General features: G+C 50.6%; 1 protein-coding gene across 6 annotated transcripts in view; it reads left to right on the top strand.

Moving 5' to 3' along the window:
- Window positions 1-19961, top strand: part of EFCAB6 (EF-hand calcium binding domain 6) — a 232240-nt gene that overhangs the window by 201779 nt on the left and 10500 nt on the right. For all 6 annotated transcript variants that reach the window (XM_023631419.2, XM_070254171.1, XM_005606763.4 and 3 more), the window contains 2 exons: window positions 10679-10906; window positions 19611-19826. In XM_023631419.2, coding sequence (XP_023487187.2) covers window positions 10679-10906; window positions 19611-19826 — 444 coding nt within the window. The remainder of the gene's footprint in view (window positions 1-10678; window positions 10907-19610; window positions 19827-19961) is intronic.

Raw genomic sequence — 19961 nt, 5'->3', positions numbered from 1 at the left:
GGCCTCTGGGGGTGCAGGGCCCGGGGAGTCGCGGAAGCCGGCCTCCCGATCCGGAGGCGGGAGGTCTGTGGCAGGATGCTTGCACACAGCTTCCACTTTATTTTCATCTGGATTTTTTAACGTTTTATCTTTTTCTTCTTTTGACAGGCAGTTTTCCTGCTGTTATTTTTAGCATTCATTTATTCACTGTAAATACAAATGAAGATACAGTACAATTAATTTCTTTGCTAATCAAAATATTTGATCAAATGAAGCAATTTTTCAATTCTTAGAAGTAATTATACTGTTCTTTAAAAGGAAGTGGAGGAATTCTTTACTGAGTATTTCTAATTAGGAGTTTTTGCTACCTGCTGTGTTCTTATTCTGTTTGAAGTTTTCAGGATTTTTTTTTTCCCTCCTGTGAGGAATCATGGGAAAAACTATGTAATTGTCTCCCTAAATATTCAGAACAGAACTTATTAGAAGCCTCGTGCTCTCTGTTAACTAATGATAACGTTCATAACAGTTAAATTAGTATACTGACATATTTCTGATCTGACAGCTGGAATGGACCTTGCTAAACCACGTTGTCTAACCTCTTGCTACCAGCCAGGTGACTGCCACCTTGCACACCCACAGGAGGGGTGTCACAAAGTCCCCTTGCAGTGTACCCACCATCAAGGAACACTGATGACCAAAAACCCATCCACATGAACAGCCTACTTTTTTTCTGTACTCTGAGCTCATTCCCTTTTATTTCTTACTAACTAGGAATTCAGAACTGTATCAGTCAGCTATTGCTATGTAACAAACCACCACAAAACCCCCACAGCAGTAAGAATTTATTTGGCTTTCACATCAATAGGGTGGCTAGTCTAGGCTGGCTCAGCTCTGGGGGCTTGACTGGTCATCTCTGTTCCACGTGACTCTCACCCTCCACCCTGGACCAATGCTGTGGCCAGGGTGTGTTCTGCTTAAAGCAGCACACAGGCACAGGGCGGCCTGCCCAGTCACACAAGTGCTTTTTAATTCTTTGGTCACGTTATACTTGCTAACGTTCCTTTGGCCAAAGCAAGTCATTGTGGCTGAACCCAAAGCCAAGGGATAGGGAGATATTCTCAGCCTCTTTAGTGGGTGGAACCCCAAAGTCACATGGCAAAGGATGTGGATACAGGGAAAGGTGAAGAAACGGGGCCTGGAATGCAATAAACCACAGGAAAACAAATGCAAATGCACATCTCCATTTCCAACCCTACTGGATTACAGTCGTGCATCGCTTGACAACGGGGTCACCGTCTGAGAAGTGTGTCGTTAGGCAATTTCATTGTTGTGCCTACATCATAGAGTGTACCTACAGAACCTCGATGGTCTAGCCTCGTACACACCTAGGCTATGTGGTACTGATCTGTAGGACTGCCGTTGTGGATGCAGTCCATCCTTGACCAGAACATCATTGAGCAGCGCGTGACTGTATTTGACAACGCGACCCACCCCTTCCCTCTTATGTGCTCTCCTCCCTGTCATCTGGAGAAGTTGTTTAGGATGCGATTTAGTGGCAAATTGATTTTCTAAGTCAGCCAAGAATGTGGCTGGACATAACTTGTTGATAGGAGACTAGAAAGTCTTTTCTGGCATCATCCCTTTAATAGAGCTGTTGAAACAGGAGTTCAATAAAACTGTGAATGTGAGCAAACAGGAGTTCAGGTTCTCTCGACTCAGGCAAAAATATCCGTAAAAGTAGCCAGCAGTAGCGGTAAGAATGGCAGCCCAAGTTTGCCCGGCATTGGGCCCAGCACCGTGCAGTGTCATTTTGTTGAACTCCCCAGCCCACCGTTGGAGATGGTTCTGTTTTCGTCCCCACTTTATCCCCATGAGGAGGGTGAGGCAGAGACGGTGTGTGTCTTGCCCAAGGTCACAGAAAGAGGTGGAGCTGAGCTCCTTTCAGCTCTCACCAACCCCAAAGCCATCAGGTGCTAGAGGGCCGTCCTTACCCTCAGGCCCATCCCCCTCTGTGGGACCAGTCTGGCCCTTGGCCAAGTTCAGCTTCATCCAGGGGGGTGGGACTGGATTGCTGGGGCCACTCCCTCTGGCTGTGCTCCCGAGCCCGGGCCACATCTGCCCTTCCTCACGTGCAGTGTGAGGCACTGAATGTTGGCAGGTCTGGCCTGAGCTGCTGGAGGACAGGCCATGGGCTTGGGGTCCCGGCGCTATGTGTGCAGGACTGTCCCCAGCTTGTCATTCGGCATGTTTGTGCCCTGCGAGAAAACCTGGTCAGAGCCAAAGACCGTGCCAGAGACATCAGGCCGCAGGAGGGAGAGGGGCCCTGGAGCTGGGGTGGGAGGGGCAGGCTCAAAGTGAGCTCTGCACAGGCTGGTGCTCCCCCACCTCTGACCCCCACCCGGGCCGCCTCCCTCTGACCCCCCACCCAGGCCACCTCTCTCTGACCCCCCACTCTTTGGGGCCGCCCCATGGGTGCTTCCACGCAATGGGAGGATTTAGAACCACAGGTGGACACTCTGAAGCTGTGGCTTGCTTTTTACTAGACAAGATCTGTGGGGACGTTGAGACTGAGAATCCCTCCATAAAAGTGAGGCGTTACTGGGAGGCTGTTGGATGATTGCTTAGTCCGTATATAGGGACATTGTCTCTCTTACATGTTTTGCCAGCTTTATGGTGGAGTCGCGATGGGGGCTGGAATTTTCTTTTTGGCAATGGTGATCTGTGTTTCTCTGCGACGTCAGGGGGCGTCAATTGTTCGATCAAACAAGGTTCTATAAACACCCTTGAATAAATGAGAGAAAATTCCTTCGAAACATGTAAATCATTTTCTAATCAAGTCAGATCTAAAGTGCATAAGATTCCACTATCTTTTGTTTTGCACTTAAAAAGTGATCAGAACGGCCGTGCATACAGTTGTCAGGTGGGGAGGAACACGGCAGACGCAGGCCCAGCGGTTCCTGTTGAGAGGATCGTGTGGACCAGAGTGGCGCCTGATGGCCCGTCCCTTCCCACAGTCCCCCTCTTCCTGTCACAGCTGTAATTCCTGTCCTGAGGGTGCCTTTCTGTAAAGCGTAGTGAGCGTTGGAAGTGACATTTGCATCTCAAGATAGTGGTGTCTTTTCTGATTAGGAGAGACATTTCTTCTAGTTATAGAAGAAGCACTATTTTTCCCCATTCAGATATAATGATCACGTGAGAAGTGCCAGGGACACAAAAGCGCCAGACCAAGAGCCATCTGTTCCTCCCTGGCGTCTCCAGTCACTCGGAGCGACGCTGGCGGTGGCTGAGCGGCTTTGCTAAAAAGCGAGATGGGAACCAGAACCTGGGCGCCTGACAGATCCCAGCCTCATGCTGGTGCTGGAAGAGCCTGGAGGCTCTGCCCTCCGAGGCCAGTGGCTTCTCTGGGCGGTGGGGGTGGCAAGCGGTGTGGCTGTGTCCACGGGGCCTGGGGACCTTCAGGTCCATGGTTTGTCCCTTGTGCACCAAGGTGATGGCAGTGATGCTGCCAGGGGGTGGGGTTATTGGTGATCTTTGTTTTTCCTTTGTGCCTTTTTTGTAGTTTCTAAGTTTCCTATGTGAATGCACAATAATTACTTGCAAGCAACAAAAGAGTATCTCCAACTGGCAGCAACACTGCCTTGATGAGCAGAAGTTGTAGTCCAGCCACGCAGTGGTGTTGCTCCTGTTTCTCCTTGTAGTCCCCTTGCCTCCCCTCCTGGCCCAGGTGATGGGGAGGGGCCCTCTCCATAGCCTGGGCTCTGCCCACGACTCTGGTTACACGGAGGAAAGTGCTGGGTCTGCAGGCAGGCCCCTAGCGTGGAACTGAGTGCCGCCCTGTGTCAGTTCCCTGTCTCCGGGCATTGCTCACCCTCCCGACCTTCACGTCCACCAGCTGGCTGAGTGAGGACAGTCCCACCCCCGCCCCACCCCCCGCACCGCACTTCCTTCGCCTCCCACAGCAGTGGTTCCCTCCTTAGGAGGGCTGTTTCTGGTCAGCTGTGTCCAGGGCACAGGGCCCCCGTTACCCAGAGCACAGGTCACAGTTATACTCTCTGCTCACCTGTGAGACCCCACCTGGGCAGAGGCTTGAAGGATGACGTCTTCCCTCTGCCTCCCCAGTATCTAGAAAAGCTCCTGGCACACGGCAGATGTTCCACGGGTGTTTGTGAATGACTCAGTACAGGCATCACGGGTGTGGACTGCGTGTTCATCCTCTGAGGGCATTGCATGCATGTGTGTCACCCCCGGAACAGGTGCTCACTCGCCTCCAGGACCCAGTGTGACTCTGGTGTGACTCTGATCCCTGCACGGGTAGAGAGCAGGGGCCGGATTCACTTCCAGGCTGTCACACCAAGCAGGGCTCCCAGACCAGCCTCTCCTCAGCATCCTTTGCAACCACACTATCCCCACCCCACCCTTGCCCCTGACCCTGACCCTCAGGGAAGCAAGACCCCAGCTCGGGAATCCTAGTCACCCGCCTGCCTCTGCCCTGACTTACTCTTCCATTAAGAATATCGTTAATACTAGTGTGTGTGTGTGTGTGTGTGTCCATGAGTGTGATCATCTGGACCATTTTGTGGTCCCTTCCCACCTAGTGCATCACAAACAGTTTGCCGTATTATTAAATTATTGCTTGAAGCATTCTAAATTGCTGCATTGTAATCTATCTTATAGAAATATCATGTTTTAGTTAACCATTCGCCTGATGCTAGACATCCAAATTGTTGCCAATTTTTTATTTTTTGTAAATTTTGTTAATTTTGTAAATGATCCTGCAGTGATCATAATTCCATGAGCTCGCCTTGTTTATTTCCTTAAGGAGAAAACTAAAAGGAGAGGTGCTAACTCAAAGGATAGAAAGCTTTATGGCTTCAGATACCTTATTCCACCTTTTCCAACGCTGATATTATCAATCAAAATTTTGCCAGTTTCTTAGAAGAAGACAGCGGAATCTTGTTTTCCTTTCTATTTCTTTGTGTTGGGACAGGTTGGAACTTTGTTTTCTTTTTTTAGGAAGATTGGCCCTGAGCTAACATCTGCTGCCAGTCCTCCTCTTTTTGCTGAGGAAGACTGGCCCTGAGCTAACATCCATGCCCATCTTCCTCTACTTTATACGTGGGATGCCTACCACAGCATGGCTTGATGAGTGGTGCCATGTCCGCAGCCAGGATGTGAACCGGCAAACCCTGGGCTGCCAAAGCGGAACATGCACACTTAACCACTGCACCACTGGGCCAGTCCCGGAAATTTTTAACAGTAGATCCAGGGCTGCTGTCCAGAGCAGAGCGCAAGGATGCTGCCACCCCACTCATTTTATTGGTTGTGTCATTTTTATTGTATGGATGTACTGTTTCTTCATTCTTTCTTCGAACAAATATCGAGACCCCACTGTGCGCCAGGTTCTGTTCCAAGCACTTGGAGATTCAACAGTGAAGGAAAGACCATTCGTTTATTTCATGTTAGGATGAGAAAGACACTTAAGTGGTAATTGTATGGTAGATGAGAAAGCAGTCAGTGCAACAGAACAGAAGCAAGGAAAGGGGAGAGGGAATGTGGAAAGGGGCCCAGGGATGTTACAAATGCTGAAGCAAGTGTGAGAAGAGCAAGTGCAAAGGTCCTGCGGCAGGAACGTGCTCCCTGTCTATGAAGTGCAGCAGGAGGCCTGGTGGCTCTGAGCAGAGTGAACAAGGAGGAAAGCCACAGCAGTGAGGTCAGAGAGTGTTGGGGGCAGGCTGGAGGTCCATCGTGAAGCTCTCCCCAATACTCTGAGCCATATGTGAAGCCATTTGAGAGTTTTGCTTGATCTGATTTTCATTTTCAAAAGACCATCCTCAGAAGAAAACGACTATGGCTTTTTGATTATGGCTCTGCCCTCGTTTACCCCTCCATCCAGAGAACAAGTCTTAATACTTGTGTGTGTGTGTGTGTATGTGTGTGTGCACATGAGTGTGCATGCTTTAAAAAGATTGTCCTCAGAGGCAAGTGATTGAGGGTGGAAGCAGGGAGACTGTTGCAGTAACCCGTGCAAAAGATGATGGTGGCTTGGCCCAGGAGGTGAGGATGGGGTGGTCACCTTCTAGATGCATACTGAAAGCAGAACCGTTGGCATCAGTGGGTGGTTTGGATGTGGGTAATAGAAAGATATGTTGCAGATGACTCCAGGCTCAAGCTGCTGGAAGGACAGTTTCTGGAAAGCAGAGGACCATGTTTTGAAGTTGATGATTGACGAGAGAAGAAGGAATTTTCCTTTATAAAACCTGGATAGTCTCTCTTGCCTAGCAGGGCACTCTTACCCAAGGTGACCTTTGAGTCAGCCGTGCCCTTCTCTGCTGCTTTCAAACGCTGTAACAAATAGGCCTTGTGATGTCATGGCTCGGCCACCGGAGAGGCTCACTTCTCACTCACTCCCAGCCTGAGTAGGTGTCAGGGACTTATTTGTGTATTTCTAGACCTGGCGGTACTGTTATGATTACATCCAGTTTAGGACATTTTATCTGGTGAGTCAAAAAGTTCGTTGCTAGCCCTTTCCAAACATTTCTCGGCAATTCTCACATATTCATTTTTCTATATCACCTTTAATATCTCAATGTCTAATGATTCCTCCAAATAGCCATTGAGATTTGTATTAGAATTTTATTAAAGTTATTTCTAATTGGGGCTAGGTTTTATCTTTTGAAATGGAGTCTTCACATCCAGGAACATAGTATGTGTCTCTTTTGATTCCAGTCTTGTTTTAACAACCCCCAATAGAATATGTATCGCTTTCTTTGTATAAGTCTTACACCTTTCATAGGAAATTTATCCTGAGGTATTCAATAGCTTTGTCATTAACGTGAATGTGGATTTTTTTTTGCAGTAAAATTTCTTTTTTTTTTTAAGATTGGCACCTGAGCCAATATCTGTTGTCAATCTTATTTTTATTTATTTTTAATGTTTTAATTTTTTTTTCTTCTCCCCAAAACCCTCCAGTACATAGTTGTATATTTTAGTTGCAGGTCCTTCTGGTTGTGGCATGTGGGATGCCGTCTCAGCGTGGCCTGATGAGCGGTGCCATGTCCTCACACAGGATCCGAACCAGCAAAACCCTGGGCCGCCGAAGCAGAACGTGGGAACTTAACCGCTCAGCCACGCCAGCCCTACAATTTCTAACTAGTTATAATTACTATAAAAAATGATATTGTAGGGGCTGGCCCCGTGGCCGAGTGGTTAAGTTCGCGCGCTCCGCTGCAGGCGGCCCAGTGTTTCGTTGGTTCGAATCCTGGGCGCGGACATGGCACTGCTCATCAAACCACGCTGAGGCAGCGTCCCACATACCACAACTAGAAGAACCCACAACGAGAAGTATACAACTATGTACTGGGGGGCTTTGGGGAGAAAAAGGAAAAAATAAAATCTTTAAAAAAAAATAAAAATAAAAAATGATATTGCTTTCTTATATTTTTGGCTTGAATCCAGCCACTTTCCTAATTGTCTTGAGATTTTCTAGTTGTACAATTGTATCCACAAATAATGATAAATCTTGTTTTTCAATGTTTATACTGTTTGCTTCATCTTCTTGTCTTATTTCAAAAGCTGGAGCCTCTAAAGAGGTGGGCAGCAGACTGACAGTGGGCACGCCCGTCTTGTTTCTGACTAATGGAAGTGCTTTACTGTTTCAACCATTCAGTGTTTGCAGGTAGAGTCTGATTAATGCTCTCATGTTTGGGATGGTCGTTTTATTTCTATATAGTTTATTCATTCTATTCTATTCTATACCAGGCTGCTGAATTTTGTTAAATGCCTTTTTGCCGTTGTTGACATGTGACTCTTGCTAATGTGAGGAAGTGAACGATTTGTTTTTCTTCGATTTGAAGGATTCTTATATTGGAATAAACCCTCATTGATTTTGGTGTGTCATTTTTATTTTTTTTATTTTTTATTTTTTTAAAGATTTTATTTTTTTCCTTTATCTCCCCAAAGCCCCCAGGTACATAGTTGTATATTCTTTGTTGTGGGTCCTTCTAGTTGTGGCATGTGGAACGCCGCCTCAGCGTGGTTTGATGAGCAGTGCCATGTCCACACCCAGGATTCGAACCAACGAAACACTGGGCCGCCTGCAGCGGAGCGCGCGAACTTAACCACTTGGCCACGGGGCCGGCCCCTCAGTGTGTCATTTTTAAATATGATGCTAAATATTCCTAATGGGTTTCTTTTTATTTTTTAAAATGTCTTTGCGTTAATGTCCATAAATTAGACTGGTTTATTTTTTTCAAGCGTTTTCTTTACCATATTTTCATAATACTATGTATCCCTCTTGTGTTCTGGAATAATTTGACTAATGTAAAAATTACCTATTTCTTAAAAGTTAGATTCGGCCTGCCCGCAAAATCTCCTGGGCTTGACACCTCTTTAGTGATAGATGGTAGGTCTTTTAACCGCTTTGTACATTTCTTTTGTGGTCACCTGTCTATTCAGGCTTTTCTCTTAAGTTAAATTTAGTCATCTATATTCTGCTAGAAAACAATTCCATTTCCTCTGGAGTTTAAAGCATATTAACCTAATGTTGCTTACACTGCTTTGTTAGAATTCTTCCATCTCTGTTATTAGAATAATAGTATTTCCGATTCGTTTTGTGTTTTAACACTTTCAAGGAGGACTCACATGCACCATCTCGTGTGAGCCTTCGTTCCTCCTGGATGGATGAGGACACTGAAGGGGAAAGTGGTTAGTGTGCCAGGTCACACAGCCAGTTAGAGGCAGAGTCTAGACTGGACCCGGGACTCCCGCCTTCCCGTGCTGGATGCGTCCACCTGTGTTCTCTCTGGTTATGTTCACCTTGGGGCCCATCCTCCTCAGGCCCCAAAGGTGCCACAAGAGGGAGGACGGGCTTCAAGCATGACACTACATCCAGAAAAGGGTCCTCCAGTCTCTGAAGACCGACATCCCCTGGAAGGTTTAGGGAAATGCCTGTGTATTTAGATACGGGGGCTGCATTTTCAACTGTCTGAAAATGTATAAGATGCATCAGGAACATCACTTTATTCTCTAGAATGAAAAAAAAAGGGCACTCACCTACTTTGCAAATGGCTCCAAACAGACGTATTTAAAAGCTTCTGTTAACCTTTGGGTGATCGAGGATGCGATGGGCTGTGGTTTGAGTGTAAGTGTGTGTATTCACGTTTTTCAGGATATTCCCAGCAGCATACTGTGTTTGATACAATTTTATAAAGTAACATTATGCAGACTTCTCTGTCCTAAAGGATAGTCACATACAATACATATGTTCCTGTGAAACTGCTGAAAATGAATCATGACCAAGTTTTAATACTAGCTGGGGGATTAGGTGTGGTAATCTGGTAAAGGTCTTAGCACGTGCTGGCACTATGTAAGAATTGTTATTACAGCTAACAGTCACGACAGGTTTTCATGTGGGGAAACCCAGGGTATCTCAATACAGCCTGGTACAAGGACAGCTTTAATGTATTGTCACCCCTAGGTTCTCACGGAACCGAGTCCCCCTCCCATATCTCATAGCCACACCCTTTCCTCTGACTTCAGGAGCCGATCTGTTGATGCAGCAACCACAGGGCGTTTTCTAATTGCAGCGAGTATGTGCATTTCAGGGCCGCTTCCCTGGCACTGCCCATTCCCCTTGCAGGAGGCTCAGGACTCACTGCCCCCACTGGCTTCGCCCTTTGAGCTCCAGTCTCCCAAACCTGACTTCTTTGTGGAGCCCAGTGCCCCCGCTGCCCACTCCTGATGGCTCCAGGATAAACACAGAGAGCCTTGTCATCTTCAGCATCTGTTGACGATCACTAAGGAACTTCTTCTTGCCTGTTATTCCTGTTGTCCCGTGTGTCCACCACAGTGATCATCAGCAGATGCTGAACATGGGCTGCAGTCCTCTTCAGGCCCCTCCTAGCTCACCTCGCATGAGGCCTCTTGCCAGCACATAAGCCTAAACAGGCGTTACGAAGATCCTTCTGTTGCCTCCCTTTCCTCTTGGCCCATTCCTCCTCCCTCCAGACAGCTGTCCCTGAGCCCAGGCTGAGGCTGTCCCTCCCCCAAGCTCCCAGCACCATGGACAGCGTCACGAGGCCCTGAGCGCGCCTCCCAAGGCCCAGGTGCACCTGCCCAAGGAGGGGTGTAGGACCTGCCCCATTACCCCACAGCTTCCCACTGCATGCATTCGGCACTGCCCAGGATTGCATCTCCGTGGGTCTCAAAAGCTTCAGACTAAAGGGGACACTTACCAACAGTGCAGCATAATGGAATAAAAGTGACCAAAACTGCCTTCCAAATTTTAACTGCTGTGAGAGTGTCAACTGAACTGATGTCCAGAAATGAAAGCAGTCAGGGTACCATCCCCATTACCACTCAGAGCAGGCACTCTCCAAGTGTTTGTTAAACGAACCAAAACGCAGACTGAATGGGCGAATGGGCGCTCACTGCCCAGGGCCTGGCTCGCACGTTGCCCTGCCCGGTGGGACTCACTCGCTTTTCCTCCTTCTTCCCGGCAGGCCAGCCCAGGCGTCCACTTCAGCTAAGTCTGAGCTGAAGCAGGATCCCGTTTAGACCTGCTGCTGGGTCTCATTTGTCTCCTGGCTTATCTTCCTCACTAAGCTGGGCCTCCCGGGTCTTGCCATGGGTGATGGGCCCAGAGCCAAGAAATGATTTATTATTTATTAAATGGATCAATTTTCCATTCTGTTTTGCCCAGACTGCTGCTGAGTGGGCTGAGAAAATGCCCAAAGGCCCGCCACCCAGGTCCTCCAAGGAAATGGCGAACCAGGAGATCCTGGCACGGCTCCACAAAGCAGTGACTTCCCATTACCACACCATCGCCCAGGAGTTTGAGAACTTCGACACCATGAAAACGCACACTGCCTCCCGGGATGAGTTCAGGTCCATTTGTACTCGCCACGTCCAAGTTCTGACGGATGAACAGGTAAGAAATGCATTTGGTTTATCATTTTAAGCAATGTCGAATGAGCATCAGGCCGGCCATTCCCCAGAGTGTAAAGAGTTGAAGGCTGTCCTCTATTTTCAAAATACTTGAAAGCTTTTGGGGGTTTTTGCTCTTCCTGCTGTTGTTTGTTTTAAATCTTCCTGAAAACTCGCAGGAGCCTTCTGTTTATCTAACAGGCATGAATTGCACCATTTCAATCAGGGTACAAATAATGTCACTTTTATTTTTAAAATCAAGTTGAACTTGGCTCCAGCTACCACTCTCCTTCCTTCTTGCCTGGAGCATCCCTGGGCCTGTGTGATCCAAGGAGGCGGCCAGTCTCTGCCCGCCCCTGAGCAGGGGACTGCCGCCTGTGCCTGGCTCCGCTCCTCCCGCCACCCCCAGCTCCCTTGTTCCCCTCCCTGGTTGTGCTGCTGATGCTTCTGGATGCTCTGGGGTACTGCTCCAAGCTCTGTGACATGCCCACCCCCAGCAGGCTTCCTCACTGTCCACGGGCTGGACACAGGCCATCCTCTCTGAGGTCCCCCTGCCCATCACAGAACTGCATGGCAGAGTCTCTCCTCCCCAAGCACTGAGCTGGGCTCTTTCTAGCTCAAAGCTCTGGCCACCTGCTGCCCTGGGCCTCCTTGGCACTTCATGACCTTCGGAGGCCAAGAGCACCTCCCGAGGAATGACGTCCCAAGGGCCTGTCTTGCGTACTGACTTCCGTCAATAATCATGCTAAATGCCGGGGTTGGGGGACCAGCACCCTGGATTGCTTGTTCCTCACTGTGCCCCAAACGCCAAAACTACCCAGCACCTCGTGGGTGCTCAGCAAGTCCCGGTGAATGGATGGTGTCCACGCTCCCCACCCTCACCCCGACAGCCCAGTGGCTGAACAGCCAGATAATACGGAGCACCAGTGACCCCATCGCAGAAACAGATCTCCCTTCACTCCAGAAGACGCACTGCCGCAGCACCCCCGGTTCTCAATGACTCGAGACCCCATTCCCAAGAATGACTCACGTGAAAAATGAAATCCAAACTATGCACAGAAGCAACTTTCAGAAGCTTCCCTCCTTCCTCCTGGTTCCGCCCAGGCTCAGCCCAGGGAGCTTCCTGCAGATGCCCCGTGGGAACGTCCCCCTTCGCTCTCCCAGGCTGGGCCACTCCTACCTCAGGGTTCCTCTTCTCAGAGCTGCAGGGCAAGACTGACAGTATTCACAGGGACGGGTGACCGTCACGCCCGCCCCCATCCCCGCTCAGGCCTCTGAACTCACCACCCTAAAGAATGAGTTTGTTAAAGGCGCTAATAATATGAACGTCAGATATAACCTCCCTAAAATATCACCTTTTTTAGGCATCATCACTTTTGCGAAGCAAAATAAAGTACTGTTTCCAAATGGAGCACGCAAGCCAGCGGGCTCTCTGTTTGTAAATTCTGCTCTGTTACTATAAATGAATAGAGACTTTAAAATTAATACGGTTGCAGTTATTATCCTATAGGGCCAACTTACAAAGGTTTTACTAATAAAGGTTTTACTAATAAGGATTTTTTATTTCGTCTAAATGAGTAAAATTTTACTCTAATTATAGATATAAATTAATGACACACTGGCATATCTGGCTTTTGTAATGGAGAATTTGATTTTAATTGTCCACTAACAAAGCTTCACCGTCCCCAGCACATCGAGCTCCCCACCGCCGACAGAACCAAGCACTTATTTTTAAAGGCTGCTTTCTAAAAAGACGTGGTCACAGCTCAGATACAGTCTGCATCATCGACAGCATCAAAATCTGGTGTAACTGCCGTGGTTTGAGTTGGGTGATGATTAGCAAAAATTGTGCTATATTTGGGAAAGATGCTTCTGGATACAGGCTGGTAAACGGAAAGCAAGAGCCCCAGAGATCCATATGTTTTCTCCTCGCATGAGTTACTTAGCCAATGACCTTCTTGGTGGAATGGCACAGTGTCTGGCACAGTAAGATGCAGAAGTAATTTGCACTCAACATGTGTAGACCCCATGCCGTCAGCTGGACAGTCCCAACCGTGTCAGATGGCATTCAAGTACAGGTTTCATGACTTGGTTCATCTACATTATAAAAACGTAACTCATCTTAAAAAAATCCAACCATCGTGAATCTGAAGGGCCCGCTTTCTCGACTGCCAGAGCTCTAAAGTGGGGGAAGTGCCACATCTTTTGGTGTAATTAGCCTTTCAAAAAGGAGAGCAACTTTCAGAGCAGATGGAGTTGGAAAATGATGGGTCTTCGTGGCTCTGCATAAAGCGAGTTATAAAAGGCTGTCTGTCGGAACTGGGTCCACTTGGGTATTGCTTAAGAAGATAGAGACCTACAGGGAGAGCCTCTCCTGGCGAGGCAGTTTAGGTCAGTCCCAGTGACTGCGTGAGGACTGAACATGCCGCCATATTAGGGAAAGGAACCGTTAAGTATGTCTGAACATTTCAGATGTGGGGTTTCTAAAACAGACACCCCCAGGAAGTGAGAACGATGCAGGCAGAGAACAAAACAACCCTTCAGGCGGGCAGACTTAGGTTTCAACCCTGCTTCTGCACTAGTCCAGCTGTGTCACCTGGGACAAATTACTCAGCCTCTCTGAGCTTTAGCATCCTCTCCTGTGAAATGAGAAGGCACGTACTCCCCAGGTCCTCCAAGTGTCCTCCACTCTGAGCAGTTGCAGTTCAGCCTTGCTCATCTTTGTTCGCTGCCGTCTCTCTGTCCCTCCCCCCGTATCTGGCCAGGCCAATTCTGCCTTCTGAACTCACTTCAAGCCCAGTGAAGCCTTTGCTGACCACACTTTACCGGGAGCTGCCCACGCCCCACTTTGCCCTCCCCACTCCATCTGGAGGTCTCTATCTAACCAAGCCCCTGGACACGCTTGCATGTCCTTTGGCCAGAGCTGGCTGTCCTGGCTGTGCAGTGAGTACCAGAAGGTAGCGTGCATCCCCTCCTTCACCTTTTGGGGGCCCTCTGTGCGCAAAGTGGTGACATTAGTCCCAGGCGACCAAGGCAGACCTGCTGCCTGCTTCCTTTGAGCTTGCGTCCGGGGAGGTAGAGAGAGGTCACGCACCAGCTGTATATTATTTATGTAATTACATGCCGTTCCCTGCTGTGAGGGTGAAGGGGCATGCAGCACGCGGGGAGAATTAAACACGGCCGGGCCCGGACCAAGCGGTCGGGGCAGTTTCCCTGAGGATGCGGTGCTGGGATTGCGGGAGTTGCCTCCGAGAGGAGACAGGAGAGAGAGACAGCGGCACAGGCAGAGGGAACATTCCGGAAGCAGGGGCAGTGGGAGTGCTGTGTTAGGTGGCGCTGTTGCCAGCGGGCCAGTGGTCACAGCATCCCGCCACAGACCCAGACTGCCATCCAGGGTCTGCGTTCTTTTAGGAAAAGACAGACAGTAAACCAAGTAAGTCAGACACGTGTATGTTGGATGGTGATAAACGCTATAGAGACCAAAAAAGCAGGAGAGAGGGTAGTGATGGGGAACTGGGGAGGGAGCCCGCGAGCAGGGCATCCGGGGAGGCTCCTGAGCAGGTAACGTGAATAAAGAGCTGGGTCAGGTGGGCCGCGGGGAGCAGAGGGGCTTGGATCGTGGATGCGTTTCAGGATTGCAGCCGACAGAATTTGCTGATGGATGTGGGTGTGAGGGGGGTGGGAGCAGAGGATGAGGACCCGGAGCAGAGAAGAGCCGTGGACAGGCGGGCGCTGCGGGTGGACGGGGTGGGGAGGGAGGTCAGTCGTTGGGGCTTCCCTGCTCCATCTGCCCACAGCACAGCCTTTATCCTGCTCCTGCCGCTGCTTCACTTTTCTTTCTGCAAAAGTGCGTCTTCACCTGCTCTCCCGGGAGGAGTAAACCTGAGGGCTCCCCCTTTCACCCTCAGTCTTAAAGCTAGTTTGGCTGGGGACAGAACTGTAGGTCCAAGTTGTCTTCCCCTGACCCTGGAAGAGATCTCTCAGTTGTCTTCCGCCATCTCTTGGTGCTGATGAGACGTCTGCTAATCTTCACGTGCCTTCCGGGCGCCAGGGCCCAGGGAGGAAGAAAGGCAGGGGTGAGCCCCTTTGGCCAGTTCGTGCTGCCAAAGCCCTGTGACGAGCCGAGTGGGGAGGTGCAAGGAGGAGGACAGGAGCGGGAGTGTGTTCTGATGAGTCCTGGCACCCCACCCGCAGCCGCCTGGGCGTGTCCCCTCACACGGCCCCCACTGCCAGGTGCTCCTGGAGCAACCTCGGCCTGGTCCTAGGGGCTGGGCGCCTCCTGCCTTGGCCTCAGGGCTTTGTCCTCAGGCACCAGGGAAGTTCTGTGCCATTGGCAGCACAGGCCGGTTCCGACTCCACCTGGCTGCCTCTGTTTCCACCTCAAGTAATGAGTTGGTGGTTTGATACTAATTGCCCACCTCCCACGGGGGCATCTGTCCCTGTTCCTGAGAGGGTACCACCCCCACCACCTGTGTCACACCCTCGCTCCTGTGGGCCACACCCCCACTGGCATCTACTGTCACGGATTTCTTTCCCATTTCTGTTCAACGCAATTCCCCTGCTGTGTTTGAACAAGACGGTGCATTTTAAACACAGTTTCCATCTCTGCTGAAACTCCCCATCTGTTCGTGCATGTCCCGCACCCCCTCTACTGGGTCCGTTAGCGTCTTAGCCGTAGCTGTTTTGAAGTCCTTGTCTGGTAATTCCCGCTCTGGGCTCAGCTCTGAGTCTCGTCTGTTGATTGCTGTCTCTCCTGGCAGTAAGTCAGTTTTCCTTTGTTTGTGTGTCTCAACTTTTCTTAATCGAATGCCAGACACCAGGTGACGAAGAGTGGAGACTGCGGTGTAAATAGCACGTCTGCCTGAAACGGGCGCCGCTCTTCTATCAGGCTGTGTGTGCTGGGTGCTGTTGAGTGTCCCTCTGGTCGGTAACTGAGCTGCGTTTGAGTTCTGCTGCTGCTGCCCTTGGCCCGGGTGTGCCCAGGCGTCAGGTGTGGAATATCACTGTTGCCGTGTGCTTGGTGTGGGCCCCGGGACGCCGGAGGTTTCCTCTGTATTCCTACTGCATCCTCAGCTTTGGGCTGTCCGTACGCATCTGTAGACCCCGGAAGGGTCTCTCCCATACTCTTGGTGCCAGGCTCCTGCAGGAGTGGGTGCATGTCTTGGTGTCCTGATCCAGCCTGTTTTAGGTGGGGCCTGTGCCTCTGGGCCTCAGGGGCAGCACCTTCTCCATGTTCCTGCCCCTCCACACCCCGTCCACGGCAGCCCAGCTCTGCCATGTCTGTGGGGTGGTGGGTCTCGGGTGGGAGGGGGTTTGCTTGTACCCTTCCCCGGGGCCGTGGATCTGTGCCTGGGTCCTGGGCAGGTGGGAGGAAGGGTTCCGACCCCATAGAAGTGAAGAGTTTTGCTTCTCTCCCTCCCCCAGGGGCCCTGGGCTTGAGTGGGTTTGCTCCTCCTCCTAGCGGTTTAAGGCTTTCCTTCCGGTGAGGAGATGGTCTGGAGAAGCGGGTGGTGTTTTGCGTCTATCCCCCTCTGATGGGCTCGTGCAGCCGTCGGGAGCAGTGGCAGAGGCCTGTGGGAAGAGCTGGTGAGTGTCAGCATTCTCGTGTCTGGGTCTCCCAGTTACTCCAGCTTGATGTGCCAGCCCACTCTTGGCCTTTAGAATTTGTTAACATTTCGGCTGATTTCTTCCCACCCTCCCACTTCCTCCCGAGTTCTGCCCGGTGTGAGAGCCGGCGTGTCTGGCTCTCCTTGGAAACTTGGGGCTCTGTGGAATTCAGGCCCCTCGGCGCCCTGCAGCCTCAGCTCTCCGAGGGGCTCGAGAAGAGCTCTGATGTTGTAGGTACTTGGCTTTTCCTCGTTACTAGGATGGGAGCGGCGTCTCCCGCAGCTTTCCACATCACAAACAGAAGGGGAACTCAAGGTCGTGTATTTTTACGTATTCAGAAGGCAGTTGACTACTTCTCTGCGTTTGAAAGGGACGTTTCAGCAGATCACATCCTGCTGCAGTAACGTGGAAACTTCCTTTCTTCCCAGCTCGTCCTCAGACCGCCAGGATTTTGCCTGGATTTCATGCTCAGCTCACAGACCTGTGGTTTTTCAGAATCCACTTCTGTGGGTGGTGCCCATTTCTAGTCTTTTGCTGTCTCCCCTGTCCCCACAGTCCCCCGCCAGCCACCAGCCTGCACTGCGTCTTTAGGTGTCCTGGGGTGTAACCTGTCAGGATTGAAGAGCCATGGGCGGGCTTCCGTTTCCCTGCCCACCCGGGTCCATGTCCTCCCAGTGATCTTTGTTCTGCCCTTGGCATCCAGGCCCTTCTGGTGAAAAAAGGGTGAGACCAGGGTTTCTGTGGTCCCGCCCTGACTCCATTGGCATCCTGGGATTTAATCAGGAAGGCAGTGGGTCCCTGCCTCGCCTGCCCGGACAGGAGACACTTCTGTTGTTCTTAACAGTTTTGTGAACGTGTTCCCTTCCGTGCTTCAGTTTTCACTGCTTGCTTCGGCATGCACGCCCACCCTGTGTGTTTATCCTTAATAACAAGACCTGCCCCTTGCCTCCCAAGTCTGGATGAAACAGGAGCCCAGCGGTCAGCCCGCCTTCCTCTTACAGCAGCACCCTTCTCTTCGTCCTTGAAGCCCTTCCTGACTAAGGTGATCCGAATGTGGTTTAGCACCGTCTGTCCCTCTTCCTTTCGGAAGCGTCGTTCCATTGTCTGATGGGTCTTATCTTGTGCATCATCTAGGACCTCCAGCAGCTGAATATTTATTGAGCACCTGCTGTGTGCCAGCCCCTTTGCAAAACGTTTCACATTCAAAGATGAATCTCCGAGGATCCTTCAGGGAGCTTCCTGGCTGGGCAGTGTAGGGGAGGAAGACATTTCCTCTTCCCAAATGTGGGTTCGTCTGGCTGGAGAACGAATTAAATTCACATGAGACAGAATAGCAAGAGAAAATTAAACAAAGCCTTATGAGGAACCATGGCCCGGGGCCTTTAAAGGCAGCCGAAGAAGTGGGGTGCACAGAGTGGTTATGTACCCCCAAACAGGGTGTTTCACATGATTGAAATGTCCCTTTTACAATAGTCACAAGGCCACTCTGTCAGCACAGAACTTGATGGAAATGACAGATAGGTCTGCTGTCCCAGTGAACGCCATGGGGTGGCAGGTGTGTTGCCTCGGGCTGGGGGGCGGTCACAGATGAGCGCCGCAATCGGTTCCCAGCCTAAAGAAAGATGCTTAATCTTTAAGGAGATGCCAACGTTGGGAGGGGGAGGGAAGTCAGTTACAGGAGGTTGCCAGAGAAGCACAATAAAATGCAGATTTAAGTCCTTGCCTTTGGTATTGATTAAGAGTTTCTGGAGAGAAGGTCATCTCCTTTCTTCTTCCTGGTACAGAGAGGGAGGCACCTTTACAGATAGAGATTTACCTTACAAATGTAAATGTGTCCTAATGAAGGGCAAGTTCCATTCCTCAGAGCCTCCTTCCCTGTCCCAGTTTGTCAGAAGTAATCAGCCTCAAATAATACTGATTCCCACATATCTTGGGGTGGCCAATTCCAGGTCCCCACAGCAGAGAGATGTCACCTGCAGAGGTGGCTTCAGCATGACGTGGGAAGGGAGAGAAGAGCGCCCGTCGTCTGCCCAGTGATTTGGAGAACTTTCCTGCAGGAGACAGGTGGCGGGTTACCGCCCCTGGCGACCGTGAGGTCTGTGGACGGCATGCTCACCTTTCAAGGTCCCTCACTTCCACTCCACCAAGCAGTTTTTCCTCGTTGACCGAAATTAAAGCACCGTGGATCTGCATGTGTGATAAATCACCTCGAACTACACAGCAACGTCAAGTTCCTGGTTGTGAAGTTGTTACACAAGGTGTAACCTTTGAGGGCAACAGGATAGAGGGGACCGGAGACCTCTCTGTAACATCCTGGCAACTTCCTGCAAATCTATAATTATTTTGAAATAAAAAGTTAAAAGCATGAATCAAGAATATTGTCCCAAACTAACCCTTATTGGTTTTTCAGGGCCTGGACGCTCCCCTCTCTCCCTCGCCCTCACTGCTCCCTGAAAGCGCTCAGGTCACCCAAAGTGACTCATCTCAGGTGCTTTCAGTCATTCTGCTACGTCCATGCTGCGTGTGGCTCTGACACAGCCCACGACGTCAGACAGCACCGAGAGAAAGCCGTAAACTTCTCTCCAGTTTCCCAAATGCCTCCCTTCTCCTCCTGGGAGAAGACAGTGTGCCCTTCGTGACATGAGCTGTGCAGACGCGGGGGCCGAGGGCCGCCTCTCAGCAGGGGCTGTTTGCACAGCTCAGGTGTGGCATCTGGGTGGACGGGCAGTGAGTCTGACCGGCTTCCCTGGGATCCAGGCGGCCCGGGGTTTGACTTGCATTTTCTCCTAAAATGTTCTTAGATGCTGCAGCTCGGTCACTGTGACTAATCACAAGATTTAATGGCCTTAAACTGCTCACTAAGGGCCCAATTCAATTAAAAAATATCCTGCGGAAGCCATGAATAACCCTCTTGTCTTTGCTTTTCCAGTCTTCCGAAGCCTTCTGCTGAGCACAGGCTGAATGAGTTTTTTTCTTTTTAATTTTTCCCATTGACGTGGGCCTCGGACCCCCGCCGACTCTCGCCCCGCTCCTCGTCAGCGCCACGAGGGTCCCCGTGAGTCACACTAACCCTTGGGCAATGACTGCTGCCTCTTTGCCAGTTTGACAGACTCTGGAACGAGATGCCCGTCAACGCCAAGGGGAGGCTGAAATACCTGGACTTCCTGAGCAGGTTCAGTTCGGAGAGAGCGGCAACCCCGCCCGACACTGATGATTCGGCGAAGGCCCAGCGAGGGAGCAGCGTCCCCACCGTCTCTGCAGAGTCATCGCCCACTGGTGACCCGAAAGCAGGGTCAAAGCCGAGGAGCCATCCCTGTGTGAGTTCTCCATCTCACAGGGTCACGTGTTGCCTTGCACCACAAATCCCACTGGGTGGGGGCCCTAGTGTTCTCACAGGGTGGGGGTGACTGAGGACGAGGCACAGGGTGAGCCCACAGGTGGGTCCTTAGCAT

This window comes from Equus caballus, chromosome 28, assembly GCF_041296265.1.
Source record: "Equus caballus isolate H_3958 breed thoroughbred chromosome 28, TB-T2T, whole genome shotgun sequence".
NCBI lineage: Eukaryota > Metazoa > Chordata > Mammalia > Perissodactyla > Equidae > Equus > Equus caballus.
This window is presented reverse-complemented; position numbering and strand designations above follow the sequence as displayed.